This window comes from Macaca nemestrina, chromosome 16 (assembly GCF_043159975.1).
Source record: "Macaca nemestrina isolate mMacNem1 chromosome 16, mMacNem.hap1, whole genome shotgun sequence".
Lineage (NCBI taxonomy): Eukaryota > Metazoa > Chordata > Mammalia > Primates > Cercopithecidae > Macaca > Macaca nemestrina.
Window position 1 is genome coordinate 96,546,591 of NC_092140.1, and position 21,003 is coordinate 96,567,593.

The 21,003-nt window shown below is 35.1% G+C and overlaps 1 protein-coding gene across 1 annotated transcript in view; it reads left to right on the plus strand.

Moving 5' to 3' along the window:
* LOC105485955 (ubiquitin like 3) overlaps positions 1–21,003 on the plus strand; it is a 79,061-nt gene that overhangs the window by 55,017 nt on the left and 3,041 nt on the right. The window contains exons 2-4 of the mRNA XM_011748597.2: positions 11,125–11,233; positions 16,203–16,289; positions 20,752–20,829. Of these exons, the coding sequence (XP_011746899.1) occupies positions 11,125–11,233; positions 16,203–16,289; positions 20,752–20,829 (274 nt within the window). The remainder of the gene's footprint in view (positions 1–11,124; positions 11,234–16,202; positions 16,290–20,751; positions 20,830–21,003) is intronic.

Genomic DNA, 21,003 nt, shown 5'->3' on the forward strand with positions numbered 1-21,003 from the left:
AGCATCTATTTATATTCCCTACAAGTTCCATGGGTCAGAGAAATGCAGGATTCGTTTTCAGTTAGTATATAGCAGATTAATTAAGGAATATTTTGTCTCAAAAGTTGTGTAAATCCTAAGAGAAAACAAGCTTTTCTGGAGAGGCTATTTGAATAAGATAGAAATCAAATATTTAAAAAGAAATAGGAGGAGTCTTGAGCGGCTGTTTTTGGGGTGGCATCGAAGTGTGCTGGAACAAGCCCTGACCTAGAAGGGAGAAAACCCAGGTTCTAGCCAGCCTCTCAGGGCCTCTCTGTCCTGGTTTTTTCCTTATCTATGAACTGGATGAATTCTGAGATTCCTAGTTTTAAAAATTGTTCTGTGTTGAATGATTGAGGAATATTGTGAAAGGCATAGAATTTAAAGTAGTACTGAGAATTTGATAATGGCATAGAATAAGTAGGAGAGAGGGAATCTGGAAATTGACACAACAAAGGAGCAGACAGCTCAAAGGGGATATTGTGGAAGGCCCAAATAATGGCAAAGCTAAGGCAAATAAGTGTAGACGTAAAAGATTTATCCTGTATCATACCTGGATTTATTGGAATATCTAGATGGTTAGAGAGAAGAGGAAACACTATATAGTAGGTGCTGGAAATGTGCCTTGTGCTAGAACTATTCAAAAGAAAACTGGTGCCTAGTTGATCTTCAAAAAATACTGGTTAATTTCAGGCTGTCTTATCCAAAAAACTTCCACCATCATGCCCCCACTAATGGAAGGTGGACAGAGGAAATGGAATTGTCATCTTCCTGAAATATATGAAACTGTATCATGAATATATACTACTCTTCCCCTCCCTGCTGTCCTCTCTAGTGCTTTGCCTTTACCATTTCCCTTTTTCCTTTCTTAGTTTAATATCTTCAGTGTTTGGGTGACAGAAACAATTGTACTGAACAGTTGTTCTTAATTTACTGAACCTTGTGACCTCAAGACACTCCCCAAAACAAAGATTTCTCTAGAAGTCAGTCCATTGCCCTAGAGAAAATACTTTTGAATTCATTCAAATTTGTTATTTAGTTAATAGTATGTATAGAAAACTAGAGGGCTACCATTGTCCATTGAAATCAGGTTAAAGCTGTTACCTTGTATCCTAGATGAAAGGGATATCCTACAGTCAGGTTTTAAAGTGATACAGACTATAATTTAATTCAGAATCAGTATGCTCTGTAAGCTTACAGGATTTTGAACTTGAGAAAAAAGTAATTTTAAGAATAAGTTGCAGGAATTCGCAGTAATATATACTGTCAGTCTTCTCATGGAATTTTAATTTTATCAAAGTTTCCCAAACTGAAAGTAAATGTACATTTTAAAGTACTAAAGGAAAGAGCATTATATAGTTAGTGTTACGTTATTTACTAAACTGATGATGGATATAATGGTGATGATAATTTGTGATAATATCTAACTATTAGGGACCTATGTGCTGGGCACTAAATGCTTTATGAATTGTGAGTTTTATACTTTGATTCTGAAATGTATTTATAAGAACCCAAAGTTTTCTTTGTTTCTTCACTGATGAAGGAAAAAAAAAACAGTTTACATAGAAAGCAAGGAGGCTAATTAACTATTACTATTCATCCATCTCCATAGCCCAACAGCTCTTCGTTCATGTTCATGAGCCTTCTCCCGAAAATATTTTAGCTAATAAGTAGTTGAATGGTTTCTGTAATTCAAAAATTATTAAATGTTGCTTTGGAATGTAGTTTTCCACCTACATTTTAAAATGAGTTAAAATGTTCTGGAAGTTCACATTCCAAGTAAATGAGATGTCGTAAAAATTTTATTTGGGAACTTAAGCTGGAGGACTCTCTGGCCTCTCTTATCTACCTCATAGGGTAGGTAAATGTTTCCACAAGTAAAAGCAGGAATCTCACTGAGTGTTCTACCTGTAAGGATTTAATACTAACATTTAATAAATATTAGAATCTACATCATACTGAATGGTAAACAGAATATAGAAAAAGACCCCATAGCTTATTCCATCCATTTAGCAAATCTAAATGTACCCTAGTTTACAACTTCATGCCTTAGTCTACTGAATACAAGTAAATTCATAGTTAGGAATTCAGATGTATTATAGGTTAAAATCTGTTTTCGCAGATGGCTTAAATTACTTCTTCACAAATATGATTGGTGCCCCATTTCAGTGGGGGAGAGAAATCCTTTCTTGACTTCTCCAGTTCTATTTTGACATTCTTTTTCTACTCTTTTTTTCAAAACATGGGTCATTATTTCATCCAGGATGATTAGATGCCAAAGGATTTATTAAAGCCATTCCCTCTCAAACATCTAGAAGCTAGAATGTGTGAATTGGGGTAGAGGGTGAGGAGTGCAAAGCATTCTAGGCAGAAGGAAAAACCTGTGTAAAGGCCTTGGGGCAAGTAAGAAATTAGCAGTTTTGACTGAAAGACCCCTGTGGTTGGAGCCTAGTGAGGGGAAGAGTGATGGAGATGACGTTGGAGAATAAGCAGGCCCATATAGGGACCATCGTAAGGAGTTGCTGGGTCAGCTGGTCTTTAGCAGAGTGATATGGCAGCTAAGTGCTGTGGGCTCAGATGCACCTGGGCTCAAATCTCAGCTTATCTGCTTACTAGTCTCTAAACTCTGTCCCATAATTCTAGAATGTGAGACTAATACCTTTTTCAGAGATGGGCTAGGTAGAATAACCAAGTGCAGCACCTGAAATATACTGCACCACTCAGTAAATGGCAAGCTATTATTTTTACTTTTTATAACTCGCTGTTCCATACCCTACTCAGGAATCTCAGACCCACAGCTGCTTCCTTTTTATTATTTTTAAAATTCATCCAGCAAATATTTATCAAGCACTTACAATTAACATATCCTAACTACCCCTCCCTCCCATAGTTATCTGTTTGTATGTCTCTCATAGCTTCAAGGTTATGAGATCCTCAAGGAATTTCATATTAACCTTTTGCAATCCAGGTACCAAGCAGTGTCTGTTTTAGAAAATGTTTGAATAAGTGAATAAAAGAAAGTTTATGAAATATGTAATTACATATTTTAGCGCTGCAATTGTTTGAATAATTTTTATTTTAAATCAGTCTTACATAGGAAAATGAATATATCACTTCCTCATTCTTTGTTTGTTTTACAGTATAGTTAACAAAAATTCAAAATATGCCCTTTATAAATTCCTAACTCTAGAAAATGTTTATTTTAAAATTTATATATTAAAATAAGTCACTGATAGGTTTATTTTTTTTGTAGATCAAGTAGCTGTTTTAATATGATATTATTTTTAAAAAACTACTCATTTTCAAATGCAAATAAGAAAAATAACCAGAGACTGATATAAACAACAAATTATCAGAAAGTTGAGCACTTAAAAAAAAATCTTTTTGTTTTGAGACAGTTACAGATTAACCATGCAGTTTTCAGAAATAATACAGAGAAATCCCAAACACTGTTCACCCAGTTTTCCCTAATGGTAACATCTTACATAATCACAGTGCATATCACAACAAGAAATTGATAATGATAGGCCGGGCATGGAGGCTCACGCCTGTAATCCCAGCACTTTGGGAGGCTGAGGCAGGTGGATCACCTGAGGTCAGGAATTCGAGACCAGCCTGGTCAATATGGTGAAACCCTGTCTCTACTAAAAATACAAAAATTAGCCGGGCGTGGTGGCGTGCACCTATAGTCCCAGCTACTTGGGAGGCTGAGGCAGAAGAATTGCCTGAACCCGGGAGCCGGAGTTTGCGATGAGCCGAGATCCCGCCACTGCACTCCAGCCTGGGCGACAGAGTGAGACTCCATCTCAAAAAAAAAAAAAAGAAATTGGTAATGATAAAATTCACAGACTTTATATTTGTCCAGTTTTATGTGCATTTATGTGTGTGTGTGTGTGTGTATGTGTGTATGTATTTAGTTCTATGCAGTTTTATCACAGATAGATTCCTGTACCAACTACCACAGCCAAGATACAGGACAGACAGTTCCATCACAAGGATTCTTTGTGCTACCCTTTTATAGGCAATGTAACCCTTCCTGTCTCCTCCCTTCCAGCCTGGCCATTCTCCATCTCTATAATTTTGTCATTTCAAGAATATTGTATAAGTGGAATCATATAGTATGTTACCTTTTGCAATTGGCTTTCTTCACTAAGCATAATTCTCTTGATATAAGTTGGGAGTTTGTTTTTTTTTTAAGATTTGCAAAAAGGGTCTAATACCTTTCCCACTGGCTACCTGCTTGTTGTTGCCATTTAGCAAAGAAGGCAGGAATGAGCAGTAGAAAGGCAAAGCGTGCTTCTGTTGATGGTTTTCTCTAAGGAAGACTGGCATGTGAAGTAGAGTATCCCAATACTCATTTTATTCTTAAGAGACTCTCAGAGGAGAAGTGGGAATTCCTTTTCAGATCAACGTATTTGTCTTTCAGCAGAAAACAGTCTTTTTAAAGGGCATGATCCATCTCCATAATTATATTTTATACCCAAAGACCATTCTAGTCAGTTCCATCTTCCATCCTCCCTCTTTCTTTCCCCTCATTTTTTTCATCCTGACTGATTAAAAACATATTATTTTATAAACTAAGTTCTATATGAAATTTCCCCAAATTGATACTGTCTAACAAATAGAAATGGCAGTTTGACTAAAAATGGTTCTAACTTGAAATTACATGCGTTTAAGGGTTCTTGTTGTATCCATTGGCCTTACAGGAAATCATCATGGTAGTTCTGCCTCACTAATAGTCTTGTCTGATTTGTTTTGCCTCGAAAGTAAATATAAAAAATACATAATTCATTTGAGTGATCTAAATGCCATCTCTTAGGAACTTTACTACATATTAGCTCTCATACCAAGTCAGAGTCCTTATTACCAGTTTTCTTTTAGACAGGTATGTACACAAAGTATATTACATTTTAAGCTATAAATAAGTCTTATTTTTAACCCATTGTTGCTGTGTCAAGGATCCTACAAGCAGAGGTTTTAAATGGATTTTATACTTAGGCTTAGCTTGGCTTCAAAGATGTAAAAAGGTCTTTCATTAATAAATATTTAAATAATAAGTACTTAATATTTTAAAGGAAACCAGCTCACATTTATAGAAATTGTCATACATTTACTGAGAGGAGCTACAATTAACATTATTTATCTGAATAAGCCCTGGAAGATTCTTACTATAGCACAGGAGCAATTAACTAATAACCAGCCCGGGTATCCAGTTGTTTATCTGCGTGATTGCTTTCAGGATTTCTTCTAAAGGAAATTATGGGAATCCAGTGTTTTTCTCCATCTTTCTTACAGTCCTAAGGTACACTTGACAAGCAGACTGAGGCAGATTCACGGCTCTAGTCTAGTAGCAAGCTTGTCTCGTAGATATAAGCATAGGCCCAAGTTAAGACCAGTCTGTTAATTGTCTGTATCTATTAACCTAGTCCATTTGAAAAGTAGGCCCAAACATATATGTTAATATGGTAACTTAGAATTAATTTTACTTTTCAAAATACGTTACTAAATGATAGCATTTAGGTTAACTGGGGCATGTTGCTGACAGTAAAGATCCAGAGCCTAAATCAAAGATTGAGGTGTTTACGCATTTGAACTATCTGCATGACCATAGCACTACCAAGAAACAATGATCCATTCCTGTTCTACCTACTGTGCCACCCCTTCAATACAATGCCAGAATGCTGAAGCCCAGGTTTGAATCAGCTCTGACCTTTCTAGTCTGCACTTTCACTTGCATCTTGAAACTGAAAAAACTGAAATATTAGTCCACAGTTACTGACTACCTACTATGCGCCAAACACTGATACAGGCACTGGATGTTTCAGGCGAGAGTTACTTTACTCAGCAATGCAGTGTTGTGGGTTTGTTGTCGCTCTTTTCAATTTTGGACATAAGCTTCTTTCCTGAAGCAGTTTTACTATAAGACTTGATAAATTTTTAGACTTAAGTATTTACACAGTTACTGTTGGCAGTTGTCATTTTCTCCCCCTTCCCCACCCAGAAGGGTGATTATGTTTCCTCTGAGTAGAAGATTTTAAAATCTTACCCTGCTTTTTGTTCTCATTTTATACTTCGAAACCACTTTCAGACTCTACTGTGAATTACCAAACTCAAATGTTTTCTGGAACTAGGCAGTTTCCTGAGTGTTTGAAGCAGGCCAGGGGGAGTAAGGAGGGAGGAGTAGGGTCTCTGTCAAACCGAAGATGCATAACCACCTATAAACATTAAAATAATATTTTTTAAACTTGGTTCAAACGTATTTAGAGGCTATGAGTTTCCAACGTTCTGAACATCTAGATAAATATGAACTCTTTAGACCATTGATTTTTGAAATATGAAAGTATAATATCAGTTTATTGGCAACTGTGATGTGTGTTAGTTTTAAAATAGGAAATGCTGAGAATTTTGTGGCACGAACCCAGACAGTTAAATTTATAGAGTGCGGTGTGTGTGTCTTGTTTTGTCTTGTTTTGTTTTGGTTTGGTTTTCCTCTCACAAGCTTAAAAGCTTAAAAGCTTGTGAGAGGAAAAAGAGAGGAAAAAAAGAGGAAATAAAGAAATTGGGAATGTTCAAAGATAATTTCTTCAGCCGGACATCTAGAACAGAAGGTCTTAGGTTCAATGAATAGCCTTCAAAGGATCCATGAATATCTTATAACTTCATTTTTAAATGTTGTATTTCTATATTTCTGTGCTTAGTGTTTTCTATAAAAAGTAGACTTTGTTGATTTATTTTTATTTTATCTTTTTTTAGGGATGGGGTCTCATTCTGTCACCCAGGCTGGAGTGCAATGGCATGATCATTGCACTGTATCCCCACAGCCTCAAACTCTGGGTGCAAGCAATCCTCCTGCCTCAGCCTCCAGAGTAGCTAGTACTATAGGCATATGCCGCCACACCTGGCATTTTTTTTCTAAAATTTTTGTAGAGTCAGGGTCTCACTTTGTTGATCAGGCTGGTCTCAAACTCCTGGCCTCAAGCTGTTCTCCTGCTTCAGTCTCCCAAAGTGCTGGGATTACAGCCATGAGCCACTGTACCTGGCCAACTTTATTTTTTAGAGCGGTTCTAGGTTCACAGCAAAATTGAGAAGGTGGCAGAGATTTCCCATTTACATTTTTCCCCCATGCATACATGGCCTTCCCTGTTATCAGCATTCTCCCACCAGAGCAGTGTATTTATTACAATTGATATGCTTATTTGTCTACTTAAGAAAATCGTTTGTATTTCTTTGAAAGCCCATACTGATATAGTACTTGATAGTTTAAAATTTTTTTAATATTAATAGTTTATTAGGAATATCCTGAAATGATTATTTTTGAATTAAATGTTACTCTATTTTAAAAGTAATACAGACTTACTGTAAAAATTAGAAAATGCAGGAATACACAAAGAAGAAACTAAAGATGAAATAAGTACTGTTACATTTGGTACATACCTTTCAAGACTTTAGTTTGTACATATATATGTGTGAGATATACACACCCATACTACTGAAATATAAACAGAGTTCTGCTTTGTATTTTAGGTTTTTAAACTGTCAGAAGCACTATTTATTTATTTATTTTGAGGTGGAGTTTTGCTCTTGTTGCCCAGGCTGGAGTGCAATGGTGCAATCTCGGCTCACTGCAACCTTCGCCTCTGGGGTTCAGGTAATTCTCCTGCCTCAGCCTCCCAGATAGCTGGGATTACAAGCACGCACCACCATGCTCGGCTAATATTTTGTATTTTTATTAGAGGCAGGGTTTCACTAGGTTGGCCAGTCTGGTCTCAAACTCATGTCCTCAGGTGATCCACCTGCCTTGGCCTCGCGAAGTGCTGGGATTACAGGCGTGAGCCATCGCGCCTGGCTAGCATTTTCATTCAGTTCAAAGTTATAAACTTATAAACTGCTGTACCAGAGAGACAAGAAACCAAGTTGCTGTAATAAAACATTTTGGCAACAAGAGAGTCCTGATCTCTTTATATGGAATAATAGGAAAACAAAGTAGAAAAATTTGTCATTGAAGATAGAAAATATAGGATAGTTAAATGTAGTCTTAGTTACACCTTTTCTCAACCTTGTTAGTAAACAGGTTACTTGTTCAGCAACCCATGAATATTCTATATTTTCTAGCCTCTTATAGGACAGCAAAGGAATTTATAACACAAAAGTTGAATAAACGAGATGTTTTTAGATCCAAGTAATTTAGTTTTTAGTTTTTGTTGATTTTTTTGGTCAACCTTCTCACCAATCATAGTTTCTATGAAAAGCTGCTTCCCTTTTTAAAGGGAGCCTCACATTTCTTATTTTATATTTTTCTTTGTGTGTATTATTCAACTTAGGCTGCCACAACAAAATACAGTAGACGGCAAAATACCATTGCCTTCTTGTTGTCCCCACCTGGAGGGCAGGAAGAGAGAGGGAGAGAGCACAGGAGCCGAGCTCTTTCTCTTCTTATAAGCCTGCTGTTGGACAGACGAGGACCTCACCCTTATGATCTCCCTTAAACCTTAATTACCCTATCCTCCAGACACAGTCACTTTGGGAGTTAAGGCTTCAATACAGAGATTTTGGGGACATGTGAGTCAGTACATAGCAAATAGGCATGTGTTCTTTTGTTCCCACAGTACTGTTTTATACCTGGCTGCTTTCTCTCACTTAGTATGTTGTGGCTGTCTTTTCATGTCAGATCATACAGGTCTTTATCTCATGTCGTTTAACGCTGCATGGAATTCCATGGTAAGGATATACTGTCATTTGTTTTCCCATATCCATATTGGTAGACATCAGGGAAAATCAAAAGTAGGCTTTGGTGTCACCTTTACAGATCCTAAAGACTAAATCTATTTCCTTTCATCATTTTTAAATATTATAATTTGAGTAAAAACCCAATGGAAATTAATTTTAAGCGTAAAAAATTTTAAGAAGTAGTAAGTTCACATAATTTGCATTACTCTTAATTAGGAAGCTTGAATTTAATTATATTTTTTCTAGTTAAACACAAGTGGCTGAACTATTAGGGGCAGAATTTCTTGGACATTAATGACTGAAGAACCTTAAATATTCCATGTAAGTTCATAGGGTAATATGTATTTGTTATTCATACATTAAGAGAAAGCCATGAGTAGTAATGTATCTGTGACGACTAAAATTCACATTGTGTTGCATAGATGTTAGGTTCCTTGCTTGAAGAATTGCTCATTACCGATTTGCTATAGGAAATAAATAAGGTGTTACTTTCATAGAGCGTAATCGTTCTTGCAGACTCTACTTGAACTCGTTCGAGTGGAACTCAGAGTTTCTGGATCACTTCTTTACAGCAACATGTTTTTATCAGATCTCTTCCTGTACTCAGCTATTTGGTGTAACTTCCTTCTAATTAGAAAAAGCAGCAAGAAATGCTTATTGGGCATATTGAAAGGACTTTTCACCTGGAACATAGATTATTTTCTTTTATCTTTTAAAAAACTTTTAATTGAAATATGTAGATAGAATATGAAATCTACTTCCACTCCATCTAATATGAAATCCATTTGCATTACATTGAATCCAGAATTGTGTATATGCATCTTTATAGGGGAGATATTTTATAACTTTCAACAAAATTTTCAAATAATTGTCAAATTGGTGAGGTGCTGGAAGTGACACTGGCCATGGTGGTAAGTGAATATAGTAAATCAGTGACTGCTGTAATAGGCACCAATTTATTCATTGTAGACTCTGACATCTTAAAGATTTTCTGGTATTTTTAATAAGAAAAAAAATTAGTCACTAAAAAGGAGAGCTTGGGTAACCTGGGACCTGGCACAGTTCAGACTGGTACAATGAGATTCTCTGTTCTTTACATATAAAGAAACTAGGCTAGATTGCCTTATCCCAGGGCACAGCTCTGGACTGGACCCAACTTTTAGTAAGATCTTACTTACTCTTTTAACAAAGGCCAGGAGTAATAGAAACAACACTTGTATTTCTGTGACTTACAGGGGAATACATAGATATGGTGTTTTTTAAAAAAAACATTAATTACAACAGATAAAAATTAAACATTTGTGAAATATATTAACAATGATATAAGCAAATATATATTGACTTGGAAATGTGAAACCAGTAGATCTCAAACACTTTAATTCTCTTATCCCCCTTAGGGTTATCACTGAAGGTGAATTTATATCCTTTGTCCCTATCTTACTCCGTGTCCTACCTTACTCCGCCTAAAAAATATATGGTCATGCAGTTGGGACTAAAAGAGCTACTATTATTGATTCCTCCTTTAACCATGATAAAGTTCTTTAAAATTAAAGTTTCTTGGCCAGGCACGATGGCTCACACCTGTAATCCCAGCACTTTGAGAGGCTAAAGCGGGCAGATCACTTGAGGTCAGGAGTTCAAGACCAGCCTGGCCAACATGGTGAAACCTCATCTCTACTAAAAACACAAAAATTAGCTGGGCGTGGTGGTGGGCATCTGTAATTCCAGCTATTTGGGAGGCTGAAGCAGGAGAATAGATTGAGCTCGGGAGGCAGAGGTTGCAGTGAGCCAAGATTGTGCCACTACACTGCAGCCTGGGTGACAGAGCGGAGACTCTGTCTCAAAAAATATATATATAGTTTCATGTTAATTTGTCTAGGTTTTAATAATTTTCATAGGATAAAAACTTGTATATAGTTTTTCTTTTAATTATATATTTTAAGAAGTAGAGTACCAACTAATTTTTTTTTCTGTTTAGTGATGAGATCTTCAGTGCCAACATTTTTATTAATTTTTGGGTTAAAATGTATGTTCTATAATAATAGTGATAACTTGCAAAAGTTCAATTCTGAACATTGTTGGAGTAATTAAATTTAAAAGCATAATGAATTTTTTTTCCCTGCGTTCATTTATTATGGCAAATATGTCACACACACACACACACACACACACACACACACACACCCCTTAAATAATAGGCAATAAAATGAAATGTCAAATTCCCATTCTTTTTTAAAAAGTTTTATAGAATTTAAATAAAAACCACAATATGGCATTGGTAATAATTTAGAATGTGATTGAAATGAAAAACCTTTGAGTCTTCTTTTTTACTTAAAAGATTTTTAGATTTATGTTAAAAGAATCATTGTCTTCTTACAGATAAATTTGCGCCTCATTTTGGTAAGCGGAAAAACAAAAGAGTTCCTGTTTTCTCCTAACGATTCTGCTTCTGACATTGCAAAGCATGTATATGACAATTGGCCAATGGGTAAGTGATATTTTTTCCTTGAGTATGAATAATGTTGATTCTTTATGCCCTACCTTGTCTCACAAACATTTTGAAACTGTTATAAACATATAACATTTAAAAGAACAACCAAAAATTGGGAGTGTAAGTCTCAGATTTAGAAGATCATTGTATCCTTCCTTATCTTGCTCTTCAGCAGTCTCATTCCCAGATGGTAAAGGAGCCCAGGATGCAATGGCTCCTTTTGCCTTAGAACTGTTTTAATGTAAGTGGAAAAAAATTTTTTTTTTTTTTTTTTGAGATGGAGTCTCGCTCTGTCGCCAGGCTAGAGTGCAGTGGCGCGATCTCAGCTCACTGCAACCTCTGCCTCCCGGACTCAAGTGATTCCCCTGCCTCAGCCTCCTGAGTAGCGGGGACTACAGGTGCGTGCCACCACACCCAGCTAATTTTTTGTATTTTTCGTAGAAACGGGGTTTCACCATGTTGGTCAGGATGGTCTCAATATCTTGACCTTGTGATCTGCCCACCTCGGCCTCCCAACGTGCTGGGATTACAGACGGGAGCCACCGTGCCTGGCCAAAAAATATTTTTAATAAAGAAAAATGCAGCCAGGGATAGTGGTTTTTACCTGTAATCCCAGCACTTTTGGAGGCCAAGGCAGGAGGATTGCTTGAAGCTAGGAGTTTGAGACTGACCAGCCTGTGTAACATAGCAAGATGTCATCACTACTAAAAATTTAAAAATTAGCCAGGCATGGTGGCATATGCCTGTAGTCCCAGCTACTTGGGAGGCTGAGGCAGGAGGATCACTTGTGGCCAGGAGTTTGAGGATGCCATGAGCAGTTATCACACCACTACATTCCTGCCTGAGCGACAGAGCAAGACCTTGTCTCAAAAAAAAAAAAAAAAAAAAAAAGAAAAGAAAAAAAAAAAACCACACACAAAATAGTGAGTATACACACACCTTCATATGAGTAAACCTATTTTTACCAAAACACAAAGTAAGAGGAAAGAGCAACATTTTTAACAGATAATACATTCTCTATGGTCTTCTCTAGATAGCCTATTTAAAATTAAGTTTGAAACAAAATTAACTTCTAATTCATGTCAGTTCTTGTGTTCTCTGAACTACTATAAGGTCAAGATGATTAATATCTGTCTATGCTTTCCATTTTCAAGCCAGTAACCATAACAATCTTGGAAAATGTGTGTGGTATTTCTTCCTTTCTCTGATTTTTTTTTTTTAAATATATAATAAGACTGTGGGCTGGATGTGGTGGCTCAGGTCTATAATCCCAGCACTTTGGGAGGCTGAGGCAGGCAGATCACTTGAGGTCAGGGAGTTCAAGACCAGCCTGGCCAACTTGGTGAAACCCAGTCTCTACTAAAATTACAAAATTTAGCTGGGCGTGGTGGTGCACCCCTGTAATCCAAGCTACTCGGGAGGCTGAGGCAGAAGAATCTCTTGAACCCGAGAGACAGAGCTTGCAGTGAGCTGAGATTATGCGTCTGCACTCCCGCCTGGGTGACAGAGCGAGACTCCGTCTCAAGAAAAAGAGAAAAAAATTGCCTCCTTCAAGTGAATTGTTGGTTCGTTTTCTTCCTTTGAACTTCCCCAGTGTCATCTTGATCCTTATGTCATGTATCATAGTGATACGAATTATTTTCAGCTGATTTCACTTAATTTTTTTAGCAGAAGCAATTTGAACTTTTAAAGGACAAGACTCGTTTTGACAAAGAACATAGTATATGTACAAAATGAGTCAATTAGATCAGTGTTTCTCAGCCTTAAATCATATATGGAACTTTTCTAGAGGAACATAATTCTTGTAGATCTCTAGTTGCTGACTTAAATTATTTTTATTACAACGAGTATTTTAAAATATAGAAACATAAACCCAGTTAAAACTCTTTATTCTTGTTAACTCATATGCATAATCATAAAACTAAAAAAGATCGATTCAGAAAATGCAAATATAACTCTCAAACCAATAATGTTCAAATTAATAACATTAATGTGCTAGATGATGTATTTTTGCCAAAACCAACTCACTGCTTACCCCATGAATACTATTGAGTTTGCCATGCCTATGTTCCTGCATAGTGTTTGATGATCAAGTTATCTGTAGAGTCACCGTAAAACCTTTACTTATACAGTATAACAAATTGTTACTCAGTTTTCTCTTAGATAGAATGCATCATTTACCTGTTAAGTGAACCTCTGTCCTTATCTCATTAGCCTTTTAACAATTAAAGAAGTACTGACTGCTTGGCACCAGTACAATCATAAGTTTAATGCACACGTGAGTACTGAAAACCCCAAGGCTGCGCTTGGTTATAAAATGACTATTTAAATCATCTAGACAATCTCCTCCAGATTTCATTAAAATGAAAATACAGATTTTCCAGATTTTCATTAAAATGAAAATACAACTTAAAACTTCTTGAAGAGGACTTTTAGACCCTAAGGACATGTCTTTGTGGATTCATAGGCCTAAATTTAAGAAATACTGATTTAGACAAATACTTTCAACTACTGGATCTTTCTTCACATTAGTAACCAAGCGGCTGATTTCTAAATCAGGGAGATACTGAAGCTATAAAGGTTATAGCTAAGAAGGAATTTCAGAAAAGCTAAAGATGACTAAATTTGGGCTCTAAGAATATTGGCTATTCTTTATAGTCAGGCGGAAATAGATGACTGTCAGTATGAAAAGCATTTTTAAATATCCAACAATGATGTTATTCTAAGTGTGATACAAAAAGATTACCTTTATGAGATTTTTTTTGGGGGGAGTGGTCATAGTAATAGCTTTTGATATATGGATATTATAGATGAGATAACACAAGGCAGAAGAAGGGTAATCACTCTGAAATTTATTTGGGCAGTAAAGGTAAAAGAAACACTTTTACTTTCATAATTACTTACTTAGATATTAAAATTAGTTTAAAGTCAAGTATAAGTCTTTGCCATAAATAGTATCCCAAATGAACAAACCATCTACCAGTACTGAAAATTGATTGTATCAGTGGATGTTCCTTTATTTTCAAAAAAAGATTTTAATTCCCAGTATTTCCTCAGGTTGCCAAGTCTACTCAGCAGTTTTAGACACTGCAAAGAATAGAGAAGTACTTTAATTTTTATTTTACATAAAATATTTAAATTAAAACTGTAAGTCTGTATTGTATCACATAACGTACTTAAAATCAGCAAATTAAATACTTATTGATGCTAATAATAAATGTGTGGCAAATATTAAATCAATAGAAGAAAATACTTAATGCACTATACTTGTTGAAGGAATTAGTTTTCCTTAGCATACCCTTATGCTATTTAGTGGAAATATTACTAACAGGTGGAATAGTCAGACACATAGCTGTTATTGGGTCAAAGGTTCAAAAAAATCTATTAAACTTAGGATATGATAATAACACCTGAAATTCTTCATTTAAGCTATATTCTAAGGTTTCTCTAAATTTCAGATCCTTGGAGAGGGGAAGGGAGATAGCATATTACACTGGTGAAGTACGTGGAAATCATGACACTCTGTATAAGATAATGAAACATGGGACTTCAGGTTTCTGCACCTCAAAAAAAAAAAAAAATTCAAGTGTTTTTAGAATATTAGTCTTTGTTTCCTGTGAATTAAACAATTACTGTAATTTACCTTTGTATCTATGGAGCACTTCCATCTTGACCAGAAATATTCTATTAAACAATAATTTTGGAAGTGATGAATTCAAAACAATTTGTATTATAGTGTTAGAGACTTATTTGATCTTTCTTCTGGAATAGGAGGGACCTGGGAGTAACAGGATCAGAAGGCAACAAAACCTTGCAGGAGGGAGAAGAGGGAAGAGACTAAAGGCATGGGTCAGGGGCAGGAAATGACTGAGATTTATTTCTCCGCTGCTCATTTCAGCTGTGCCTAAGTCACTTATAGGCAGTGGTTTTATCAAATTCATATTCATCATTTTGAATAGTCAAGAAAAGGGCAAAAGAAAAATCTGTAATTACTTCCTTTCTCTTCTGTCACTCTTTCAGAATACTTTAAACTATTTTTTTTGTGTTGCCCATTATCTCTTGCTATAGGAAACAAACACGTGAGAATTGTTGACAAAAAAGACAAAGGAATTCTCAGATCATTAATAAACTCAAGGCTTAAATTGTTACATCTACAAGCTCATGAAAATTACTAACCCTTTACCCTATCATAACACTAGTGTCCTTAAACCTTTATTTTAATGGAGTGGCTTCCATCTTTTACTATTATATAAATTATAGGCTGAAGTTAAATAATCCTTTACCCATTCTACCTACCAGTTTGTCTTTTGATTTTCTTTGTGTGTACACTTTTCTAAGTTTTCATGTTTGTACGGTACCTCCTAATATATATTAGTTTTTCAGTTTCTTCCAAGTCTTCATTTTGGGTGAGGTGAACTAAAGTTGTATCTTCTCTAATGTTTACTAACTGACTTCAGATAGAAAATAAGATAATAAATCAACATTATCCAAAAGTAAACACAGTTTTTTTGTTATTCTTAATATATTAACCGGTTTTTAGATATTTGTTAAACCTGCTGTTTTCTAGCCTTAAATGTACATTTTAACAGGTACAAATATTGGAACATTATAATACTATCTGTTAATTAGTGGTAATTTAAATTAATTTTAAAATGGTATTTGTTTTTACTTGGTAGGTCTTTCCCAACTCATTTGTATTAACTTTAAACTTGGGGACTACAGTTTGGTACATTTTAGTATTCTTTAAGAAGCAAAATGAGTCTTTTTGCAGCTCTTGCTACTTAAGAAGAATAAGCAAGAACTAGGGTTGCGGTGAATATATGAATAGTGACTGTTTCTAATAGTAGGAAGCTCCAAGGGCCTTCTTTGTACTCTAACTGATTTGAATCTGAATTTTTAAAACAATATAGTAGTACGTTAATTACGTGTTAGAATATACCTAACCAGTTCACTGGATTCTTTTCAGACTGGGAAGAAGAGCAGGTCAGCAGTCCAAATATTCTACGACTCATTTATCAAGGACGATTTCTACATGGAAATGTCACATTAGGAGGTAACAGCCACCTTTGTAATGGGATTTCATGTCTGTCTCATGGTAGCATGATTCGTTTGTTTTAAATGCTAATGTCTTTGAATTTACTAAAAAAAAAAAGACAAATTCAAACTATGAATTCTGCCTACTTCTGGTATGCCTACTCCTTCACATTGTGTATTCTGTTAAATTTAATTTTAGGACTGTAATAAGTATCTACTACCTTGTAAAATAAACTCTATCCCAGTATAGATAGAATTCTATACCTACTATTTTTTAAATGTGATGTTATTATATTTCCAAATAATGTAATTCAGATATAGTATTTTAAACTTAAGACTGGACACACAAACTAGGAAAAATTTATGAATAGTTTTCAAATATATGAAGGGATGTTTTCAGGTGTTCCTACCTGATATAGTTGCTAATCATGTGAGAATAAAGTAAGTGACTGACATTAGAGCAGCATTTTAGCGTAATAGTTGAAAGAAAAGATTTTGGAACTAGACTATTTAAGTTGTATTAGCTGCACTACTTACTGGCTGTGTAAACCTTGGGCAAGTGACTTAACCAACCTGTGTTCCAGTTTCCTCATCAGTAAAGTGGAATTACCATAGTGCCTACCTCAGAGGTTAAGAAGGGTAAATTACTTTATATATTCAAAGTGCTTACATGCATGGCACATAGTAAACACCTTAATTGTTAGCTATTATTATTCTTTATATATGACTGGAGAAATGTAGCTCAATAGTGCCCCCTTATGGGGTACATTTTCTACCATCAACAGGATTTGTTTAGTTTTGAAAATAGGTATTTCAAATATATTCAGATAATTGGAAATGTATAGGCAAATTAAATGATCTATCTAAATATATATTTCATTAAATATAGTCTGACTTTTTCCTCTAAACCTAATATATAATCTGTTTTTCCTTAAAGGTAGAATGTTTGCATTCATTCATTCAGCATGTATTTATTAAATTCTTATGTGCCAGTACTGTGCTAAGCACTTGGGAATCCAGTATTGAGTAAGACAGAAGCTCTCCCTTCAGGTTGCTCTAGTATTACATAGGACAAACAGATCAAATGCACTGGTAAAAATCCTGGGCAATAAGGGCTAAAGTAGATGAATGCAAATGATTTTATCACAGTGTCAAGTGAATAAAACATTTCAGGCTGTAATCTCACACTGAGTTTCACTAGTAGTTTTATAACTGGTCTAAAAAATGCTTCTATCTACTAAGATATCTAGCACTTTAAAATGGAGCTTTTTTGATTTGTAGCTTTTTTTATAGCTTTTGTATAAATAGATGGACCGACTCTTAATGCTCTTTGTGTAAGAATTGACTGTTAGCTCCCGAGCTATATTGTACATTCATTAAGGATGGGACCATGTTCTGGTCTTTTTAAAATTATGGCTCATACAAGATCTTACGTGAATTAAAAATTGGTAAATGATGGTTGAATTTAATCTATTGATTATATGAGTGAACCTTGAAATACTCCATTTCCCTTTTGAATATTGATCTATGTGAGCAATTTCCCACCAACTCAATTCCTTAATTATCTTTTCTGTTGTGACCTCAGAGTTTGAACTTCATATTAAAGCTCATAGAATTTGTGTTAAAAATCAAAATTATTGATTCATTCCCACTAAAGTATAATTTTTACCAGTATTTTTTTGAAATTGTTTTAGAATAATTACCAGATTGACTTATATAATTATTATTGTCATTCTGTATTGCTGTCCTTCTTTTCAAAAACAATAAACTATCTCTAGCGTAGAAGCATGGCCTGGACCTCTGCGTTAATAATTATAACTGGATGTTTGAGCAAGTTTGGATAACGATAATCAACTATTTGTCTTTTGGGTCTCAGTTTTTCTTTTTAGCATCCCTGTGTTCTTCAATGTGAATAATAAAGAAGATAGCGCACAGGGAAATGCAACCATCTATAAATATTTGAGTGGCCTGTGTGGAAGAAGGCTTTGTGTGGCCCTAGAACTTGCTCTGTGTAGCCCTGTGAATTAGACTTCGGATCAATAACTGGAAATCAAAGACAGTTTTCTGTTCAATATAGGAAAGAACATGTGAACACATTGAACTACCTAAAGAAAGACTAGACTGCCAGGGAAAGTTAGTGAGATCTTTGTTATAGGTGGTGGTCAAGCAGTGGATGACCATGAAGTAGTGGGTATACAGCCATGGGTGGAATTCAGCCATTATGTGGACAGTTAAAGTGGGAAGCCAGGGCATTCTCTGCCATTCTTGAAATTTTCTCGTTCAGTTAAGTTTCAGATTGAAATGTTCAGTTATCAAATGTCTTAAAACATAGCCCTGAATCCCCCTTTTTGAACTAGAACCTTTATGTAGTCATATAGAGTTTCATTTCATTAAAGGAAAAGTGTGACAGCAGCCTTGTTAATCAGAGGGTGAAGAAGATGATCAGCTAAAGCTTTGGCATTCAGTATGGCCCAGATTAGCATTTCCCAAAATGTGGTTCTGAAATAATGAGCATGAGGCTCATCTAGGATACTTATTTTAAAATACAGATTTCTGCACGCCCTCTCTCCCCAACCCGCGTCTCCTGATTTTACTACAGAATTGAATTCCTGGGTGATTTTTATGTACTCTAAAGGTTGAAAACCTCTATTCTGGATATTGTACTGTGTCACAGGAGAAAGCAGAAGCGTCCACAGTGAAAGGAAGAGAACGCATTTTAGATTCTGGCATTCCTCTTCTTTCACATTTTTAAATGTTATTAACATCAATACCTACTATTTCTAGTTAAAATTCAGATGAAGAAGAAAAAATAATAGCTCCCACACATTACATTTGTAACTTCAAATGGTAAGCCTCTTGGGAACTTTCCAGGCCTGTCTGACGTGTTTTTACATTTATATCTCAGTTCACCTACCTTTTTTCTCAGATTCATTTTCCTTGCTATCTCAAAATGATGATGGTAGTATATACTGAATGCTTTCTTTGTGCCAAGCTCTGGGCAAAGCACTTTGCTTGGATTGTTTGATTTAATGGACACAGCTACAAAGGGCATGTAATAGAATTAGTATCTCCGGTTTAGTTGAGGAAACAGAAGCTTAGAGGGTAAGTAACTTGTTGAGAGTTACACAGTTGGAAGCAGCAGAGATGAAAATTTTTAATCCAGGTCTGTCTTACTAGAGCCCGGAAGATGGATATGAGAGTGATACACAGCCTGGTATGTGCACATTTTAAGTTCAGTTCAAGGTTTGAAGGTATGAGAATGATATGCAGCCTGGTATGTGTGCATTTTAAGTTCAGTTCAAGGTTTAAAATGTTGATCAGGCTTTCCCAAATATTTAGTGAAATTTTTCATAACATAAAGTCTTATTTACATTTTAATTTAAGTCAGGCCTAGGAAGTTATTCTAAAAGCCTCCCTTTTTTCGTTATGTATTTATGGGCCATCGTGCTTCATTTGAACATCAGAGGTTAAAAGTGTAGACCAAATAATGGCTGGCCAACTTTAAATAAGATGGGAACTCACCTTAAACATATGAAATAGTACCAGTGTTGAAGATAATTAGGATTCTTTTTAAAATCTGCATGGTAACCATCATCCTATAGAGCAAGTTTTAAAAACAGGGAGCTGGAGAGTCATTATTGCTAAGTAATGATCTTTGGCCTTACTTCAGTTTGTAGTTTTTGAAGACAGAGTAATTTGAGGTGTCAGAACTAAAACATGACAACTATAGAAACAGTTCTAGAAGCTAAATATACCAGCTGCTTCTAATTTTATACACAGAGTAACAAAGGGATTTACCATGAAACTCAGTGTTTGTATTTGCCTTAGTGGACATGGGTGTGTATTCTATGCCTGAAATATTTCATGATAAAATTTATTAAATTTATGAGTGAAAACATGTTATAAAGACTTGATTAGGAAACAGTGATTATTGATAACGCCAAGACAGTGATTATTTTAACCTAATCTTTTTAAGAAAATTCTTTTCTAATGGACGAATACAGGGATGAGAATAAATGTTTAAAATCAAGTTTGTTTCTTGCATTTCTACATCGTAGTAGCCTGTTCAGTGCAGTAATTTTATTAGACAATTGACAGGTAATTAGATTTAGAAATGAATATCTCTTAATCTAAACTTTTACCTAATATAGAAAGAGTATTTTTTAAAAAAAATTTAATCCTTTCTCCTCTAAAGGTAGCCTCTGATATTAGCCAATTACATATTTTTTTCTTTTATCATTTCTTAAATAATATGGGTAAATGTGTCAAGCAAATGGCTATATAACTGCAAAAAATTTTTAAATTTTAAATGTTATTTCTGATAATACTAATCTAATTTTGTGAAGGTACTCTGAGTTAAGAAGTTCAATCTGTTAAAGAAGTCAAAAAAAGCAATCAATTTTTAAAATGGTTTTAAATCTGGATAGTGATTTTAATAGGTTGATATATGTGTAACTAATCATCTTTTGCTTTTCACATAGCATTAAAACTTCCTTTTGGCAAAACAACAGTGATGCATTTGGTGGCCAGAGAGACATTGCCAGAGCCAAACTCTCAAGGTAAGCCATGCACTGGAAAAGTGTCTCAGTTGAGGCACAAAGACAGGCATTCAGAAATGCTGGGTTTTTCTTGGAGATTCTGAGGGAAAGGAAGTTTGCATAGTTTGTGAATAGAGATTGTCAAGCAAATAACCAGACATTTTTGAAACATGCTAAAATTAAAAGAACATTTAT